The sequence below is a fragment of the Haliaeetus leucocephalus genome, unplaced genomic scaffold, assembly GCF_000737465.1.
Source record: "Haliaeetus leucocephalus isolate CR32 unplaced genomic scaffold, Haliaeetus_leucocephalus-4.0 Scaffold262, whole genome shotgun sequence".
NCBI classification, from domain to species: domain Eukaryota; kingdom Metazoa; phylum Chordata; class Aves; order Accipitriformes; family Accipitridae; genus Haliaeetus; species Haliaeetus leucocephalus.
The window spans coordinates 4,299,667-4,319,462 of NW_010972698.1; the positions used below are offsets into that span (position 1 = coordinate 4,299,667).

Sequence of the window (19,796 nt, forward strand, 5' to 3'; positions counted from 1 at the left end):
AGAAAATATAGGCTCCCAGCTGAGATTTGGAGATGTGCATTCACAGAAGAATATATAACAGGAGTGAGAAAAGCATACAAGCATTTTAGTCAAAAGCCCTTTCTGATAAGCATTCAGAACAACCTGAAAATGCACTGTTTTACATTAACTTTTAGAGGAATCAGCACTTCCTTTATGAGAGTATTTGTCTTAGGTTGAACATCAACTGATCAATACAGCACCAATGTAGATATATATTACTCTATCAATCATATATTAAAAAGAGCATCAGTGCTTTATATTTAATACCCAATGTAACCGATTAGTACTGCCATCCCCTGATGCTACACAAGTTCATTCTTTGAAATTGCCATGGCAGTAAATTCTACAGTTATAAATGAGAAGCTGCAAATTGATCTGCATGTAATAACAGTACCACTAAACCTTTCTTACCACTTTCAATTTTTCCCATCTGCTACCAGAGTGGAAGTTTAGGATCTATTATTCCCAGAAGGGGACTTACCCAGCTGGACATCTATAACAGTTGGCTGGTTCTCCATGGGGAACAATGGCTTTGGAGGTTTGTCTGTGAGTAAAGCTAGAAAAGAAAATGAAAAAATGTAATGGAAAAATTGAGACCAATGACTGCAAAAGAAAAGCTCTGTCATGTAAGCAATCAAATGTTTGTACACTTGATGGCATGTAAACATGTATTACGTAATATGGCTATTACACTGCCAATGTGTTAACTGCTTTCCTAGTGGCTGTGGTGGCCCACTGGTTCAACAGAAATGAGCTATTTCAGGAATTACATTTTTAATACAAAGCAGCAAAACAAACTCCATTTCTCAATTTTAATCTACATATAATAACTAGATCAAGCATTTTAGATCCTCACCTTGCAAAGTTAACCCAATTAATTTGAAATGCCAACCAAATCTATTTCAGTGTGACCAGTCCCAACATGTCTTTATGCCTGCTCAAAACAGTATTTAGATGCTCAAAGAAAACCTGCACATAATTTTGTCTGATGATCCCCAGCAGCTTCACATCTAGCTTACACTCCCACCCAACCAGGTGGGGCACCTGGACCCTCTCTCAAAGCCCGAATGGGGACCCTGCCTTCTGCTATACAGAAGTATCTCTGTCTGACAGCAGGAAAAACAATACCCCAGCCTGGTCCTAGCAGGTGACTGCTCCAGCCATGAGGACAGACAGTCACAGATAATGCTACTACTGAAAAGCACAGCTACAGACGCAGGCTTTGTGACCCGGTTTGAGAGCTTAGTGCCAGACAGTGCAAACAGGTTTTGTAAGTTGGGTCTAGCTTGAAATAAATGACTGAGTATTCCTGGAGATGGGGAGAACTGTTTTTAATCAAATACAGCATCTTGTACCACATGAAATTAAACATTTCAAAATCACTTCAAAACTTTTCCAGTTAAAATTCATCACCTGAAATTATTTGATCTGAGTTTGCAAAATGGATTTGCATTTTTCAATAAAAGAGTAAGGCAAAATTGCCCTGATCTCCTCAGAAGCCTCAGAACTTACTGATTCGATAGGAAACAAGCCTACCCAGAGGTTTAGTAGCTCAAGCTGGAAGTTGCCCGTGGCTGGGGCAGCAGCCCCAGTGCAGGGAGCTTGAGCTCTGCAAGCTCCTAGCCTACGCTGCCAACTCAGCCTGAGCCATTGGCACGCTGGGAGGACATCTCTCCACCAGTCTGCTTCAGCACGAGTCAATAGCTCAGTACACCTTCCCTAGGACTTTAAAGCAAGCTGGCTGAGTGGCTGAAGCAGAGGTGCAACAGTCATACATTTCACTGATGTGGCTCTGATAACCAGCTATCAAATGACAGCTGCATGAAATTGGAGATAGCTGAATTATTCTGCTACAAAAAAAAAAAAATTGTCAGCCTACAAAACATTTTTACATCCACATCTACAGAAAATTACAAACTGTATTAAAGAAATACCTGTTTGATTTTGCTTTACAGTTGACACTATTTTTTAAACTCCTTAACAATTGTCAGCACAATCCGCTTCCTCAGTTCCATTTAAATGAAAATGGGGTTTCTTCCACTGATGCTACAGCCATGCTTTGTTTATCACAAAATAGGCATTTCAGTAACAAGTCAGCAGCCAACATTTCAGATCAAAATCATGTGTGTTTGTAAGAAGAACTCCTTGTACAGTTTACCTACAAGGACAACACAGGAATCTCCAAAGTGATTTAAACAGTGTGTTATTAAGACTAAAACCACAAGCTGGGCTCATAATTAAAGATATATGGGAAATTCTGTTAATGAGAATTCAGCAGTTCAAAAATGCTCATCCAATGCAAAGTCACAAGATTGACCCAGAAGCAACATCAAGGCTACCTGTACAATTGCATTATGTGGGGATTAGCCTGTGAGTAGAAAATTTCTAGCAGAAACAAATAATTAATTTGCTGTGCTAATGCACCTAAGTCAACTGAATGTCATTAGAGAATAAGACGAAAGTACTGCCAAACCTACACGCGTATGGTCTAACTACTTGCTTTTTAAGGAATTTCAATCCTAACCAAAGCTGAAAACGTCTAAGTAGGAGTTTTGGGCATCAGACCCAAGGGACTTTGGAGCACATTGCCCTGATCATTTTTTAAGCAACATATGCTTTTAAACTGCTACAAGTTTTTGTGGCGCTCTTTCTCATAAAATCCCATTGCATCCAGGGGAAGATGGATAACTGTTTCTCCAGCTTCTCCACAAATCCCACCCCAATTCAAGCAGTAAGTTTCTCCAGTGAAGGTCACACCTGCTTCGAGCAAAGCTCATTCCCAACACTCCAGGAAAAACGTACATTGTCCAGGAAGTCCCAATATGCTGATAGTCAGAACATTTGGTAAGAGGGAACATGAGAGTGAGACTACATTTTCAATACTGACATTCTTCTGTTCAACATGTGCAAGAGCTCTGCTTTTCTTATACTCTAGTTCCTCACATGAAAACCCCCTGTCAATAAATAATAAGTTAGCAAGAAGCAAGAGCCACTAGACTAGAGTTACATTAGTTGAGCTGTAACCCACTGCCAGCTATAAGAAGGACCTCTTCATAGGTATTGCTTGCCATTTTCTCTCAACTCATCACAGAAAATTAGAGGTAGTGTTGTCTAGCCCTGGCATCTGCTGAGGGGGAACCTCATCACTAGTGTCACAACCTGACAACATTGCTCTTCTGCAATTTTGGGTTTGGTTTCTTTATTGGTTTTTATACTGTCTAGGCAGACTTCCTCAGAACACCTGCTGGAAGGAGAGAGGAAAAGGAAGTACTACAAAGGTATTAAAAATTTAACAATGTTCTTAACTGCCTCTGTGCAACTGAGGTCAGTAACTTCTTAAAAGAATGAGCCAAAAATCTCTAGAAAGTGCATTTTGGCCTAGGAAGTGCACAATTCAGACTTCTTAGGAAGACAACACGTTGGCTTGTAGCTAAATGCAAGAGTACCCCAGAATGCTCAGCACAGAGAGAAGAGAACGGCCTACTGCCAGACACATGCAGCTATTTGCTGCAGCTTCCACACAGGCCTGCTGCAAAACATGCTGGAGGGAGCAGAAACGTCACAGTGGCTGCAAATGGGTTTGGGGATTTAAGCCCAGTACTAACAGAATCAAGCCCTTTGTCCAGACTAGGTCAGAACAAGAAAGCCTCTCGCTGACCCTTTACAGGACTCCTTCAGGAGACATTATGATGTGTTTAAAGCTCAGCACACACACAAGACCTCACAAGTAAAAGCTAAAAATGGGGAAAGGGACCAGCTTGAGAATGCAATTCTAAACAACTTGATATACCAGGTAAATTTTATTTTGGGTGGAAATTTGATGGGGGGTGGATGTGGATGGAGAAAAAAGCCCAAACTTCCCAAAACCTTGCATCCCAGTTGAGCATGGTCCCTTGTACTTTATGAAGTGCCTCAACAGAGTTTCACTTTCTGGTATACTACCAACAGTTTTTTCTTTGTTTTTCAGGGTTTTGTTGCTACCTTTAGGCTTTTCTTATATTATTATTTTTCATCTCTGGTACTAAATTGTACTCTGTGTGTATTGTAGGACATGGAGAAAACTTGCTAGGGTAGCTGCATCCATACAGTGCCAGCATGCTCAGGCTTTCCTTGCTTAATGTTCTTTTCACATCTCATTCCTACTTGCAACCCTTGCAAGCCAATCTGACCGCGGCTTCCCCTTGTTTCCCTTAGCTTTATTTGCAGTCTTCAGATGTTTTCCAAATGTGCTCCTGCATGTCACATTTTAAATGGTTATATTTTGCCATATTGTTCTTGGAGAGTAATCATTATAATGAACTGGCAGCCTGTCAGAGCTCTTTACGTAGGAACTGAAATGGCCCAAAGGGATTTTGAGTCTAGAAGGCAATTAACTGCTGGCTCTTCAATGTCATATGTGTTTACAGAAAACAAAAGCCATTCTTATTTTAGAGGTCAGACATCAGATCACTTATTCACCTTATGAAATTCACTTTTGGTCCTTCTTAAACAGTAAGGCAGTACACAATATTCTCAGCTAGGAGGGATTCTAATCTTTCATGATCTCTTTACTTGACCAAAGTCCATAGACAACCTTTATTCAAATGCCCATTCCTCTAAGTGAAGTTTCTTTAATTCTCGAACAGTTTTATAGATATGTGCCACTCTGATTTCCAGCCTTGCTAGAAGGGGAAGCAGAACAAAAAGTTAAAGACATGTTGATACAGTAACAGCATTAACAAAGCTACCAGTATTATGCATTCTCATCGAGCTCTTACTTCACCTCCCACAAAACCACTTTAAATTAAAACAACTAAATGCACTGCAAACACTCTTCCTATTATTAAAGGTACAGCAGTACTTCTGCAAAGAAATAGGAATATACCTCATTAACTGTCACAGGAAGAGCTGGGATACAGCTATCTACTTTTTTTTTTTTTTCCCCAACCCCCTTGGAACATGCCATACCCCTGGGCTGCTCTGAGCAGCAATACTTACATGGTGAAGCTACTAGAACAGGGATGATATTAACTCCCCAAAGCAACAATTCCTGCTATCACACAGATAGGCCTACCTTTGCAAGATACTAGGCCTGACAATGCAGCACACTAAGGGTTTTCTTTGACTTTACTTGCTGTTCTAGGATTTCATCCCATGAACAGGCTGGGACAGCTTTGGCTGCATTTGTTTACGCAAGTTATCAGCTGATACAGTACACTAATGAATTAAGACTGAGAGGAGGGCTCACACAGGGCTTCTATGCTTTATCCCAGGGTAACACCAAGCTACTTGGGGCATCACCTGAAGTCACAGGTGCTAGATGATAAGCTGGAAAGACATTTCTTTACCCAGAGGCACCTAGCAATGCATGTGCCTCCCATAAGAGCCTGGTGGACATGGCCAGAGGCTGTTTAGCAGCCAGACTGCTAGAAGACTGCCTAAAGTGCTGTTTTCTCCTATGCTTATATTCACCCCATTAGAAATTAATACACAAACTTTAAAACAATAGTCAAGTTGCTGTGATTTCAACAACACTTGTCATGGTTTTTTTCCATAAGAGATTTAAAGGTGCAGTGTTATACAAATTAATACACTGATCTGACCCCCTGCAACTGTTCATCCAGGTGCATTTTCTTTCCCAGAACACATGACACTTTTATTCCTTCTTTTTCATAGGCACAAGGAATATGCTGTCCCAGGAGAAGTGCCTCAGAAAATTAGAAAAGAAACCTGCAAAAGATTTGGCCTCTTCAATTAGTTACACAGTGATCTTTAGCAGACAAGGGAGAGCATGACTTGCTGCACAGGGCAATGTCTAGCTACCTGCAGGACCAACTGAAGAAGAAAACAACCTTGGAGTAGCTCCTGCCTCTAAGGGCTAATGCAGCGTAAGAGCCTAGAGACTCATTTTTTTCCCACCACAGCCTTACTGTTTCAAAAATCTCTCTTTCCATATTCAAACATATACCTGACATACTAATGAGTTCTCTTGAAAAAGCACAAAGCAGTTGAAAACGAACAGCCTTACGATATCATTACTTAGGGATAAGCAATGATAACCAGCTAGAAAAACTACCAGGCATCTCAGTAAGCACCTATTGCTTCACAGTTTGTTATTTGACACAGCTCCTTACACTATTTCCTACCTTCCCTCTGCAGCAGCCTCACAGTACTCTCCCCACCCCAGTCAGACTTCTTTTGCAGCAACCACAGCAAGAGACAGACAGCCCAAGCCATTACTACGATGAACACAAGTCTTTTACTGCAATTTTTGAGTGGCTCAGCTAAACACAACTTCTGAATTTAATGCAGAGTACCTTCCCCCTGTGCCATGCAAAGGCATGCTCTAAGCCAACACGCATCACCTGTGCTCCAAGGACCTGCATTGCTGCCAGTGTGCAGCCACTCAGCACCAGCATCATGCACTGAAATCCAGCTGCTTATGATCTGAAGGGCCTCTTTCTTGTGACTCAGCACAGTTGGACTGTTTTCCAGACCAGACAACTCTTCCACATGAGATGAAGGCAGAAGGCTAAAAATGTTAACTCACATGTGGCTAAGAACTGGTCAAATGCTGGGGAAGGGTTTTCTTCTTCTTCCTCAGGGTGGATAATGACTTTTCCTCTTCTCGTGATAAGCACCCAAAGTACATTTGCTGTTCTGTAATTTTGCTATTGATGTACCTCCTGGACATTTGTTCATGTAATTTGCAATGATGAAAGGAAAAATTAGCCAAATATGAAGTAGAATGCAGGGAATCTAACAAAATTGTTTCAAATCTTCTATGAGACAATTACATGCCAACCTACTTCCTTCAATCAAAGGATCTGGCATTTTCCCACCATTAATTAACACAGAGCCTCTAGTATCATTCAATCAAGAATCTGGCTAACCTTTTGACAGGAGCACCAATCTGTTTGAATAGCATCCTCTGGGGCAAATAACAGCATGCCAAATCCTTGATCTGAAACCATCTCACACCCAAAGTTAAGATTTTGTTCACTCCTAGTTCAAATACACTTGCTTCCAGGCATGGCTTAGATCTACTTTGGCATCTAAAAATCTTGGCAGTGACATTGCAACTTTCACACCATAGATGAAGATGGAACTAACTGTGTGCACTAAACACTAAATCAATATGTTAACCAGAGGGCACATGTTGCTTAGAGAAGCCCAGCATTACACCTTTTAAAAAATATGTACCTAACTACATTTGGCTTATCTGAAATCCCAGCCTGTGCCAATAGATTTCTCAATGGCTGACAGTAAAATGCTTCAGGCCTGACCTGCTACTGCTTTGTCTTTCATGTTGCTGCTTACACCTAAGCAAATGTGTGAGCCAATTTTGCAGATGTAAATGTAAATGTGACAGCTATAGTCTTGGCTGCCAGGGACTGAACTGTGCACTTGTAGAGTTAAAAGCTTGTCTAAAGAGCCAAGGGTTCCCACCTGGACTTGTAATAAGTATACCTTGTGGACTGAGCCTCTAACACACGTTCACCGGCAAGTCCTGCTACCAGATCACAACGATTGCTTTTCATTTTCTTGGCACAGCAGTAAATTACCACACAAGGTGAAAAGCAGTGGAAAACTACATACAGCAACTCATTCATAAAAATGCAGTTTCGTGAGACTGTGGTATGGGGACACTGTTCCCTGATTAGCTGTATTGTAGTGCATTCTACCAGTCAGTCAAAACACACTTTTTCAGCGTTCAGGTATTGTGCTGCCTTTCCTTCGCCACAGTATCAAGCTGACAAAATGATTGCACCTTCATCCGTCATTTGCTGTAACAGAAATAAAGCCATTGCAACAAAATCTTGTCGAAGGATAAATGTCTCCACCTTTGAAAATAAACACTGAACACTTATTCTCAATAAACTCGATGAACTCAGAACTTGTGTGGAAGCCAGGAGTCATTAACCAGTGACAACGAGTGTTTCTCTATTTATTACTATTCGAGCAGGAAATGCATCTTTTGGGACAATGGGGTGAAATGATATAGCAACTGTATGCCTCTGCCACCATCACCATGAATATCACTTTTTGAAAACTCTACCTAGGATCAAGAGTGCCTTAATATGCTGTTTGGTCTGCCTCTGTGGGACAATTTTCTGCAAGAAGGAGTTTAGCATTTTTATATTAGCAGTAAATAATTGGAATTCATCACATGAATTCTTTTTATGACATAGAAGGACAACACAATCACAGTTTTAAGGAAGATGCTGTGTCCATGGTGAAATGCAGCTCACAAGGGAAATGAATTTTGAGGCACTCAAATGCTCTTGGATCATTACTGGTGGTTTTGATTCTAACCCATTAAGTCCTCAATGACTTGGAACAGACCCATGTTTGACAGGTCATACTACTGGCACCAAGAAGAAGCTGGCCATGACTGTGGCCCCCTTGACTTTGAGAGCAGTCAAAATCCCAAACAACCAGCTGTGTCTGTCCTTTTCTTGCCAGCTGCTCCAACAGCTTCTGCTGCAGGCATGACCTTGCAGCCCATGGTAACTGTTTAAAACTAGTGACAGAAGCTGGCAATTACAGGTATGAAATCATCTCTGAACAAGAAGTCTTTCTGCCATTCTCACCTTCATCACACGGGATGCTATCAGAGTGCATGGAGATAGCCAAACTGCTTTAACTGCTTTGGACAGAAGAGCAGGAGCATCAGGTGCCAGGTGAACTCTGCTGAATTCATGGTAATGTTAAGAAAAGTAGAAATGAACTAGATTTTGGGTTGGGGATCTTCTAGTTTTCAGATTTGTGCAGGACCTTCTTCCCCCTTCTTACAAGGCAATCAAGTCTTGTAGGGCTGTAGAAAATGAAATGGTGAGATTCGGGTGGGACTTATGGAACAGAATATGACTTAGGACTCTGGTGAAGTGGAATAGAAACAATAGCATACCTTGCACATTACTGAAACACAGATGGCAAAATCCCACAAGGTGCCCATCACAAAGTAATTACAACAGGGCTGAACACTTAACACTACTGCAATATACGTGTTAAATGCCAGTGGCAGCTGACTGTTGTCAGGCAGCTGACATCTCCTGATGTGAAACATTCAGTGACACTGATAGTATGGGTTACCGTCAGTGAAGTCACTAGAGTCATTGCAAGGTGGGTGCTGGAAAGTAGAATTCTGTGTTAGCAAGGGTCTCACCGTACTGATGCTATCAAGTTCCCTTACTCATATGGTTGCCAACACACCTTTCTTTTCACTGCATTTCTAAAATTTCATAGATTGGATTAGATTATGCATGATCATTTTATTCCTTTCCTATATGTGGATCATGCAGCTTTCTTTTATGAAGCAAGCATGAGTTTCCTCTGAAGTAGAGAAAAAAGTGTAATAAATTGTTACTAAATGTAAATTACATTTCCCTGCAATATAATTCAGGAAAATCTCAAATGGAGTGTGCTTTATTTAATGAACGGAGTGTATTTAACACAAAGGACACATCATTTCAGCTGCACTCAAAATGTTTCTCTTGGACTCTGAGCAGAAATAAGATGCTTGAAATTACCCTCTATTTCAAGGAGATCTGCAAAGAACATTTTATGACATTTTATCTTTTGGCTTTTTCAATTCTTTTTCTTTCTGTCTTATAAAAAAGTGAAGAAGTGGTGACGGATGAAGCCAGATCCCATCATCCATCTTGAAGGGACAGCTGGAGACTTTGCATGCAAATGAAAGCTATCATTCTTGTCAACCTACAGCCAGAGTACCAAAAGCCTGCAGTCCACAACCAATTAATATTCCATGATCAATTTGACCACTCGTGCACAGTGAACTACTGCACCATAGCACAACCCTAGCAACATGAATTATCATGGAGCGGATTTTATGCGCTCTTTTAATAAAACTCAAAGCGATCCATTATTCTCTGAAACTAAAAACCTCATATTAAATATAGGAAGTGTATCAAAAGAGAATTATTGTGGACGAATGCCAGCTGAACTAAGTATTAAGCACCTATGGTACTATATCTAGGCAAAACAATGGGTGCTCTTCTGGGGGCTGGGAAAAGCCATCTCCAAGCTCAATAGCAGCCTCCAGCCACTGCACACCACAGTCGAAGGCGAAGGAGGAGCTGGCGCCATTTTGCCACCTCTCTTAGTTTCCCGTTTCAGGCAACCGCATGGCTTACCTGTGCCCTGAGATAGCCCTGAGGCAAAACCTTTGCCACAGACCAAACCTTCCTGTGCAATTTTTCAAAGAAGAGGACAGAGCTACTGAAGATCAACATTAAAAATGTATTTCACTTGAAGTCTCAAAGGCAGTAGAAACCATTTAAAACTTGTACTTTGGACATGATTAGGTGTTGCACAGTGTAACAGCTCAGCCTGCTTTGATGTTCAGCAGGACCGTTACAATTTCAAAGCTGCCATACTGTAAACAATTTTTAGAAGGAATTTCAATTGTTAAGTTTTTTAGATTAACGACATTCACAAGTAAGAAACATGGAACTTCTGTAAGTCACCTCTTGCCAATTGATTTTGCTACATACGGGGTTAATAAGTAGGTTTCACCCTGCCCCATTCAGCCTATTAATTCTGATGCATTCTTTGGATTAGCACCCTGGCTTCCAAAGCTTCCTACAATGATGAAAAATGTTACTATACTTGACAAGGAAAACCTTTTCATAAAATGTTTATACAATATTTATGTAGGTTCTTTGTCTCTAATTTGCCTTCAAAAGCTGCAAAATATATTCCACCAGGTTTTGCTATTATTTTTTTCATTTTACCACTGAAGAAGTTTTGAATTGTATTATTCACTAAGCACATGTAGCATTGTTAAGAAAAGATTGAGCTGAATCACATCATTATTGGTTGGATGAACAGGAAAATGAATAAAAGCAGGCATAACATAGGCTTGTAAAGAAACCATAGATACACTCACTACTGTTTATCCTGCCTCATGACCAAAGATCAAGAAAATGTAAATCTTCTGATAAAAGACAATGCTTTAAGAAATGAAGGAGACAGTTATCCCATGAAATTTGTCTTCTTATTTGAGGCAAAGGATTTAAAAGAATTAACAAAAAAAGTAGCATCCACAGAAATCTCTGGTGGGACGACCCATTTTCAGAGTCAGCACTGCTGCCTTTCGCCACTTCCATCAGAGCTTATACCAGCTGATGGGAATCAGAATAGCTCCCTGGTGATCAGTGTGGGACCTCAGTCTTTCAGCTACTATCAAACACAGGGAAGTTTTCTGATCCGAGAACGCAATTTCTTTTTCACAAAAATACACCAAACGTGCAAAGCACTGCCTCAAAGAAAGACGCTATGGGAAACTTCATAGCTTTGATAAAACAAGTTTCAGATAAATGATTCACATCCTAAGTCAGTGGGCACACTCTCACCCCCATGCATCAGGTTTACAGGAGGCAACTACTGAACAAAAAAAAAAGTAATATTTTAAGACTAACATATTACTTGAAAATGCTTAATGGTCAGTGGAGATGCAATGAATGGCAAGCAAATCTCCAAGGGGAACGTGACTAAAGCCTGCACAGAGAGCTATACATACAAAAAGCATGAGGACAAATGTTATTCCAGTGCCCACTGGTGCATCTCTGTGCAGCCCTGTTAACAAGCCCAGTGACACAGAGCACAGCTGAGAGGAACAAATTAACTTCCCAGTGAAACAATTCAAAGACCTTGTGGCAACACTAAAAGCAATGGAAAAGAGTGAAGGCATAGCCAAAAAAATGTCTTTGGGACTATACTTGTTTCAAATCTATGTGACCATTGCTAAGCAGGCTGTCAACACACCAGACATTTGTATCAGAGGAGCATAAAATAAACCTGACAGCAGAATAAGCAATGGAATGTACCTGTCCCACAGGTCAATTTGGGCACAGGTTATACTGTATGCAGCAGAAACTGCAGGAGGGCCTAGCTTCCAAATCCCCTGAAATGTGAGATTAAACAGTCCCACAGGCACTTCAAATGGCTGCAGATAAGGATTTAATCCTTAAGTATAGTTCCTCCATTCTTTACTAAAAGATGAAGATAATCTTTAAATCAAGGAAAAAAAGGAAAAAAAAAAAAACCAGAAAGAAAGAGCCAAAAAACATCAAGGGTGAGGAGAGAAGAGGGGAGGGGAGAGGAGAACCCACCCACCCTATTTTCATTAACAAATTGGCACCAAGTTTCCTCTCAGCCAGGGCTACACACACGAAGTGTGTGGGAAGGGGAACTCGCTCCCCCCAGCCTTGGTGGACAAGGCAGTACGAGCTGTCTGTGAATGGTGCATGGACACGATACCGATGGGCTGCCCAAATACCTAGATACTCCGCCTGGCTCTGCCTGAACTACTTGTGCATATTGCAGACGCCTGGAGGGGGGGTTTCTGTTCTCCTGCAATTTCTCCATCCAACTGCCATGACAGAAATCAGCATTGCTCCTACCCCTCAGCCACTGGGACACTGTTGGTGAAGCAGCGCAAAACAGAGACCACTTTCCTCAGCTTCTACATTTCTCTGCTGTTCTCAGAAGACCATTCATTACCCAGCTTGTAGGTTTTCCGATGCTTCTTTCCAGCAGCCAGATATAAGTTTTGCACCAGGAATGTAATTTCTGAGAAATTTTTCATAAAATTTTGTCAGCTTCTTGTAACGAACCTGCTTGACACTTCCTTTTCCTGTTGAAAGTGTCTTCTGTTTGTCATGTGTTGAAGCAATTTAAGATTTTGCTTTGACATTTTCAACAAGAGAACAAGACGATTCAATCTGTTCTAGGTAGTAACTGCCATTACATTTAAACTGCATTATTCAAATGAAACTCAACATACTATTTTGACTGCCATTTTATATCTTATCTATGATTATTTAGTACTACTGCCCCAGCTCATGGAAAAATGTTCAAGCAACAAAGTCATTTAAAGAAGATCCCCCCGCAAATTTTCCAGTAATGCCACCCTGAAACTTTATTTCTTTCTGAAACAGTATTCTCAAGTGGCATTCTTCAGGTGTCCCTGTAAGAGGGGAATTTTGAGAATTTTGGCTTTTATTACAATGTAAAATGACAGCAAAAGCCTGAGGGAAAAAACCCACAAATTTCCACCCAAATAAAAAATATAAATTTCTGTCCATCCATAATACTTCAGTCCCAAAGGATGGGATGACTGGCTGATGGAGAAGCTGGGCACAAACTCAGCAGTGGCAGTGTAGGAAACAGTGAAGGTTGCATTACTTGTCACATTCATGATACAGTGAGTGTGATAACCTGCCCTGGGTACATGTGATTGTTTTACCTACCACTTACCCCCATTTAAAAAATTTTTCTCCGTTTTGTTGTCTGCTTTAAAATGTATTACGTACCACGTTCAGTTCTCTCTAATCAACATGTACATGTCCATCAACTCCTTCTGATGCACAATAGTTATCAATCATGTTTTATTTATTACAGGAAAGAAGATTATAACTTCTTCATCAAGTCTTTTACTTCAATTCTAAGGTCTGTTTTCTAGAAACGTAAGGCAACATTTTAAACTGAAAGATGTGAGATGCATAGCTAAAGAGCATGACAGTTTCTCAGAAGAGGATCACTATGTGGATTAATAATTACAGAACAAAGTGTTTTAACAGGGTAATATGGTGATAATCAAAATACAGGATTACAGGTGGGAAATATTATCACTTTCTCTCCCAGATTTTAAGTGATAATTAAAGAAAATCATTGTGTGTCAGCACACTTGTAAAGTAGGCACTGTATAAAGATCTATCACTTATCTACAAACTATAGGATATCATTGCTTTTTACAGAACCAGTGGATTAAATAGAGAAAGGACGGGCTGGTTTGGTTGTTGTTTGAGGGTTTTTTTAGTAGTAAAAGCATAGCGGCAGTGTAAAAGGGTTGGATCACAGAAGCATTACCACAGTGTAGCAGTAATGTTAGATATGCTTTCAAGGCAGAACATCTGTCTTAATCTGTTATTATTCTCAGATTGTGTCTCAAGACTACTTTTTGTACCATGCTTTTGTTGACTATTACCCATCCAGAGATGGGTCCCTTTACATGCATTACTGATATCACAACAAAAGGGAGTATTCAAATGCAACTGCAGGATTGGGCTCCATTTCAGCTAATACAGCAAAGTAAAAGCCAGAGACCTCTCCCAGCCCTTGGCATTATTTTGCAATGATGTGCTTCCTTACCAAGGTGCTGTAAAGGGATCTAATATACTGTACTGTAAATAGGAAATTTTGGCTGAATGTGTGGTAGCACTATTTTTTAACTGTTCCAGAGCCGACATTTAGGGAATTCTGAGTAGTGGCTGAAATGTTTTTCTCCTCCTACATAATCTCAAGTTAGTATATCCCTTTCTGTTGGTAAATAAGCACCTTTGTGTTCAATAGTCTAATGTGGAGCTGCATAAAACAGTTAAATTATCATTAACACCATATACTGATCTTGCAAGGAGTTGAAAACTCCAATGCAGTTTCATACCAAAGCAATAGAGCCTTAAGCTTTTGCGTCTATGAATGATGAGCAACATTACTTCAAATGACATCTTTTGTCAGAGTTGCTTGAGCTAAAGACAGAGTGAATCCATTTGTATAAATTGTGGCTTCGCTGCTGAAAGATTACAAAAATATATGGTGCTATCCTTAAGTCTCAAACCATTAATATAGTTAAAATATGCCATCTTCTTCCAGAAAGAACTAGCAAGTCCTTAAAACACTATCATCAATCACGACTAATTCACTAAATATACAATTCCAACAGCAATAGAAAAAGAAAATACAGTATAGTATATCATCTGTCACTACATCAAACATCTCTATTTTTCAATGGAAACTGCAAGTCAAGATTTCCAAGGTCTATGATATTGATGGCTCATAACTGAATTCCTGTTCCACTGGGATTAGCCCTTTGTTTGTTTTCCATTTGTCTGATAGATCCAAAGCTATTCCGAATTTTTATTCGGAAAAGCAAACCAACATTAATTTCACACACCCTCTCCCCCGCCCCCCCTGCCCAAATATATGTCTGGATGCTATAGTTTAGTCCTTGAAGTACTTTAAAAATGATCAGCAATCAAATAGATCTTATAAAAGATATTTTGATTCCTCAAACCTACACATTAACTAATTTATTAGAAATTATACAGGTTTTTTCTTGACAGGGTGTCCAAAACCACCACAAGGTGTGGGCCAGGAGTCCACTGTACTGTACAAAAAGTTCCTGTGTGAAATCCACTGTACTGTACAAAAAGTTCCTGTGCACTGGTACTATCTTGTTTGATTCAGATCATTGCCTTATCAGTTGTATTCTCATCATGTTATGTGATGGTTTGGAGCAATGAGCATTTCACTATGCAAGACTGAAGGTCACACTAACAAAAAGGAACACTAATGGGGTGAAAATGAATATTGTGGGGACAGTAAATCATTCTTGGAATCCTATTTAATTGATCGTTTTGTAGTTGACCTTGCTTCCATGGAAGTCAATGGCAAAGTTTCCATTTCTGTGGATATGAACAGGATTGGGTCCTTTAAAGTATGGCATGTTTTATGAATGTTGAAGGTAGCATATTTTACACTAGAATTTTCTTTATTATTTCTCAATACAAAACTTCACCAAGAGTGCCAAATTGCTGTATAAAAGCACCCCATAATACGGTACATTAATTTAATACATGATACATTTTCCTGCTAGTAATATTAAATGTTGTCACTTTCAATACACAGATGTCTAACGGAGCAAATTCTCTCCCCCATCTTCCTCCCCAATATTTTCCTCCCAGATTTTACAAACATGTCTATCACAAACTACCATCTCTCCATCTTTAGCTGGCAGCCTGACATTTCCTTTAATAATATGTGAACTACCTCCGAGGCAATCGGAGTTCTCCCCAAGACCCAGCCCTCTGCAGCCCAGTGCCCACAGGACCATGACAGAGGACTTAGCAATAGGATTTATGCTTACTTGAAATGGAAACAAATCAACAAGGATTATTCTACAGCCCTATTTTTTAGGTTAAAGAACCTGACTTAACAGAGTCTGATGTGAGTCATGAGAGAAGCAGGAAGCTCGGAGTCAGGAGTCTCTGTGCTCGCCTTGACCGTGGTGGCTGAGGCTGATGCTCTTTATCACAACCAAGCTGAGCTGGCCGGCACAGGCAAACTGACTTGGTAGGAGCTTAGGCTGCAACTAAGGAAACTTGCTCATTCTCTCTCTTTCCTCACGTTATCTTAACTCAAGAGATGTCACTGTCTCTTTTGTACACTGATCGCTCTTAGTCATAACAAATGGGCTTTGATGAATTGTTTTCAGAGGAGCATGTGTTTCTCTCTGGTGCTCATCTCTGCTGCGTCAGCATGTTTGGAAAACCTGGATCGAGGCGAGTGGTATCCACCGGGGAATGCTCAAAATCCCCAAATCCACACCGCTGTGGGAGCAAACAGCAGAACGGAGTGTGCTCCTTCCATCCCTCTAACAGCACACAAGTGCCCTTTCCTCCTCCTTTCCAATTCCCTCTGCCTCTTAGAAGGATGATTTACCAATATCGCACACTGAAATGCCTCCTTTGGGAAGCAAGTATGAGGGATCCTAAGTGGGAGCAGGAGAGGCATGTACAGTAAAAGTAAAAGCCATGGGGACTGTCAGAGATGCACTGAGAGAAGCACACAGATTTGGGGATGGAGCATTTCCTTGAGGGGCTCTCTGTACAGGAAACCGAGATGTGAGATGTGGGCTTTGACAAGATGCCCTTGTGGGAGCAAGCTTTCCACCACCGATGAAGCAGTGCTTTCCTTATGCCGTAGGTAAAGGCCTAGTCTCGTATTAATCAGTGCATTTTGGACTGCTGCAGGGAAAGCACAGTTTTAAGAGAGGGAAAAACCCTCAGATCAGGAAACTTTCCAGTCTGAATCCCTCTAGTGAAGTAAATTTCATCTGGAGATGTTTCCTTCGAGAGATGAGGCTGCAGTCTCACAAGTGAGCACATTCAGGGTAAGCAGACAGAAGCTTTGGGCTGATTATCGTCATGCTGCTATTTATCTTGATCCTCTATGGTTTTAGACTCTCTCGACTTTCTGTGGTGCGAGTGGGATGTCTCTAAGTGCTGGCACAGCAGAGGAGAGTAAATTTGGCACCTGAATTCCAAGTTCCCAAATTTTGGGGATAATAGTTTGGCAGTAAGGTATCCGATTCTTAGTGTTCATTTTTGTTGGTACTCTTGGAAAGCACATTTTTTAATTCAAAAAATTCATTGTAAGTTTTGGGTGTATGACATCCTTTCCCAGACCTCACCCTTCTCAGGTTTTAATTCCTTTCTTTTTTCACTTCTGCATATTTTTTGTTCTATTTAAAATATGATAGTAAGAAGCTGAAACTAGGAGAGTCCAATTATATCTTCACACTGTTTGAACACTGAGCAGTTCTCAAATATTCAAGGTAGGAGCCCAGTTAATTTTTTCAGACAAATGGTTTATGAAGGAATAGAAATGTGTTATTGGTTGCCTGAGACTGTTTGTAAATTAATGTCAAATTCAGTTGTAGTTTAAAAAAAAAAAAAAAAGTGAAGAGTAATATACCTCTTCTCCCTAAACAGGAACACCTTGGTGTGACATTTTTCCTATATGAAACATAGTTATATATTTTTTCTTCAGAATATTAAGACAATATCTTTGAAGCATATTTAACTTCCTCCAATCTAAAACAAATGTGTTGAGGAGGTTTGTAGGCAAAAAAAAAGAAAAAAAAATCACATCACTTCTTTTCCCCAAAATCTTATATTTAACTACTGTACTGAGAAAATTGCCTTACAGCACTTAGCAAAGGCTCATCTTGCCTTACCAAAGCTCTTAAAACCCTACACAGCTGAATTTCTACATAATCTCCCAAATGCATCCTTTTATACCTTGCCATTAATTTGATTAATCTGGGTGTAGGGTTTCAGGATATTGAATTTCCCCTGGTTTTGCATAATTTCGTATGATGCTTTCATTATTTCATTAAGCAACTGAATTGACTGAAATGACTCTTACATTTTGAAGCTTCAGATTCAGGCAGATAAAACTTCCTAATTTAAACTCATATTAGTTCTGAAAGCTTCTTTCACAGCTGCAGCAGCTAGAGCCTTAACTTTTGGGTTTGTATTTTTTAACCCCCCTGATATTCTCAGGAATCTGGAGAGAACCAAACTACTATTGGTATCTCCCATGTCACAGCTTTCAAAAGAGGAATAGCCCATCCCTTGCAGAACTCAGCTGTAGGTATTCTTTCTTACGTGAACTGTCTGTTCCCACGCAAGTGGGCTTCCTTCGGGTTGGCAGACTAAGGCCTCCAAGACAATGGAAGAGCCGTTCAAGACTGGATGTCTTGCAAGATACGGTACTTGTGTGAATGAGGTTCAAGAAAACCCTATGCTCAAATCCAAACCTATACAACAGACAAACAGATTTGAGGTATTGCCTAAACTGAAAGAGAAGATGGAAAAAACGCACAGAGATGCAGTTTGAGAGTTCCCTGTTCACTTATCCAAATGTACAACCTGTTTTATACCAACATTTAAGGTAAATGGGTGAACTTCTACTCTATGTTAAAGCTATGGCCAGGGAAAACAGGAGTAAGACAACTGCAGTAGTATTTTGAGACTGGAACAAAGGGGAGTACTTCCTATCTCTACTTAGTAACACCACTCGACAGGTAATTTCTGCTCCTGAACACCATGATTCAGGGTTGCTCCACACTTATACCAGTTCAAATGAAATTACAGCTGCGATTGCAGCCTCCATGGACTTGGTAGAGAAAATAAGCAACAAAAACAGCTTGTGAGCCAATGTCAGCCAAGACTGCCTGCCACATAGCATTGTGCAGAACATGGCCTCTGTGAGAAACGAGTCGTCGGCACATGCTGAAGGACAAAGCTCCAGCTCTGGCAAGAAAGTTTCCAATACAAGTTCCAGAAGAACGGTCTGTTTTCCTTTGGCATTCCCTTCTCAGCCCCACTCCAACTAGAGCATTAGGCTTTGTCTCTGTCCTAACTCTATCCAAATCCTAAGCCTCGTCTTTGGTTGAGCCTTAGCCCAAAGACCTGCAGCCATTGCATATGCTTGACATTTAGCGTGAGCATAAATCACTTCTCTGTTCTGCAAACACCTGCTGGGCTGGACATGCACTTCACATACTGCTGAAATCTGTGGAGCACTTTTGTACATTTGAAATTTATAAATCACCAGCTTCCAAAATGTGGGCAAGTAAATGACTACTCCCAGGCTGAAATATGTGTGTGCCAAATCCCAGGTCAAGCTATTTTAAGTGGCACATTTATAATAAACCCATATGCAGCAGGAGTTCGACTGACACTACTAGCATGTCATACTAGCTATACTAGCATGGCATGACAGAAGAAAAACAGACTTGCCACTCTCCTCTTCATTAGTGTTATTTCCCTTACAAAATCACACAAAAGGCATAAGGCCCATTTCTATGGGGTAATGGGGGACATTACTTTGAACAGAACTAGACCCAACAATGCTGTACAATGCTCTGTCAAAGGATCTGGGGACAGGTAGGAAATCAAGCCATCCTGGCTCTGCTGTAAATCTGGGTGATGGGTAGGAACACACAAGACAGGGTCATCCAAAAAAGATCCACGATCTCTCCCCAGTGTAAGCTATTACTTTCTGCTTGTTGATTCCGCTGTGGAGCAAACAGAATGAGCAGAAGCAGTGTGAAACGTCAGCTTGTGTCACTTATGAGCTATGAGCATGTCATAAACCATCTGTCCCTCTCTCACATGGAACTGTAAGGTCACAAGGATGGT

The 19,796-nt window shown here is 40.5% G+C and overlaps 1 protein-coding gene across 1 annotated transcript in view; it reads right to left on the minus strand.

The window, feature by feature from the left end:
- IL1RAPL2 (interleukin 1 receptor accessory protein-like 2) overlaps positions 1-19,796 on the minus strand; it is a 387,096-nt gene that overhangs the window by 112,241 nt on the left and 255,059 nt on the right. The window contains exon 5 of the mRNA XM_010568937.1: positions 503-577. Within this exon, the coding sequence (XP_010567239.1) occupies positions 503-577 (75 nt within the window). The remainder of the gene's footprint in view (positions 1-502; positions 578-19,796) is intronic.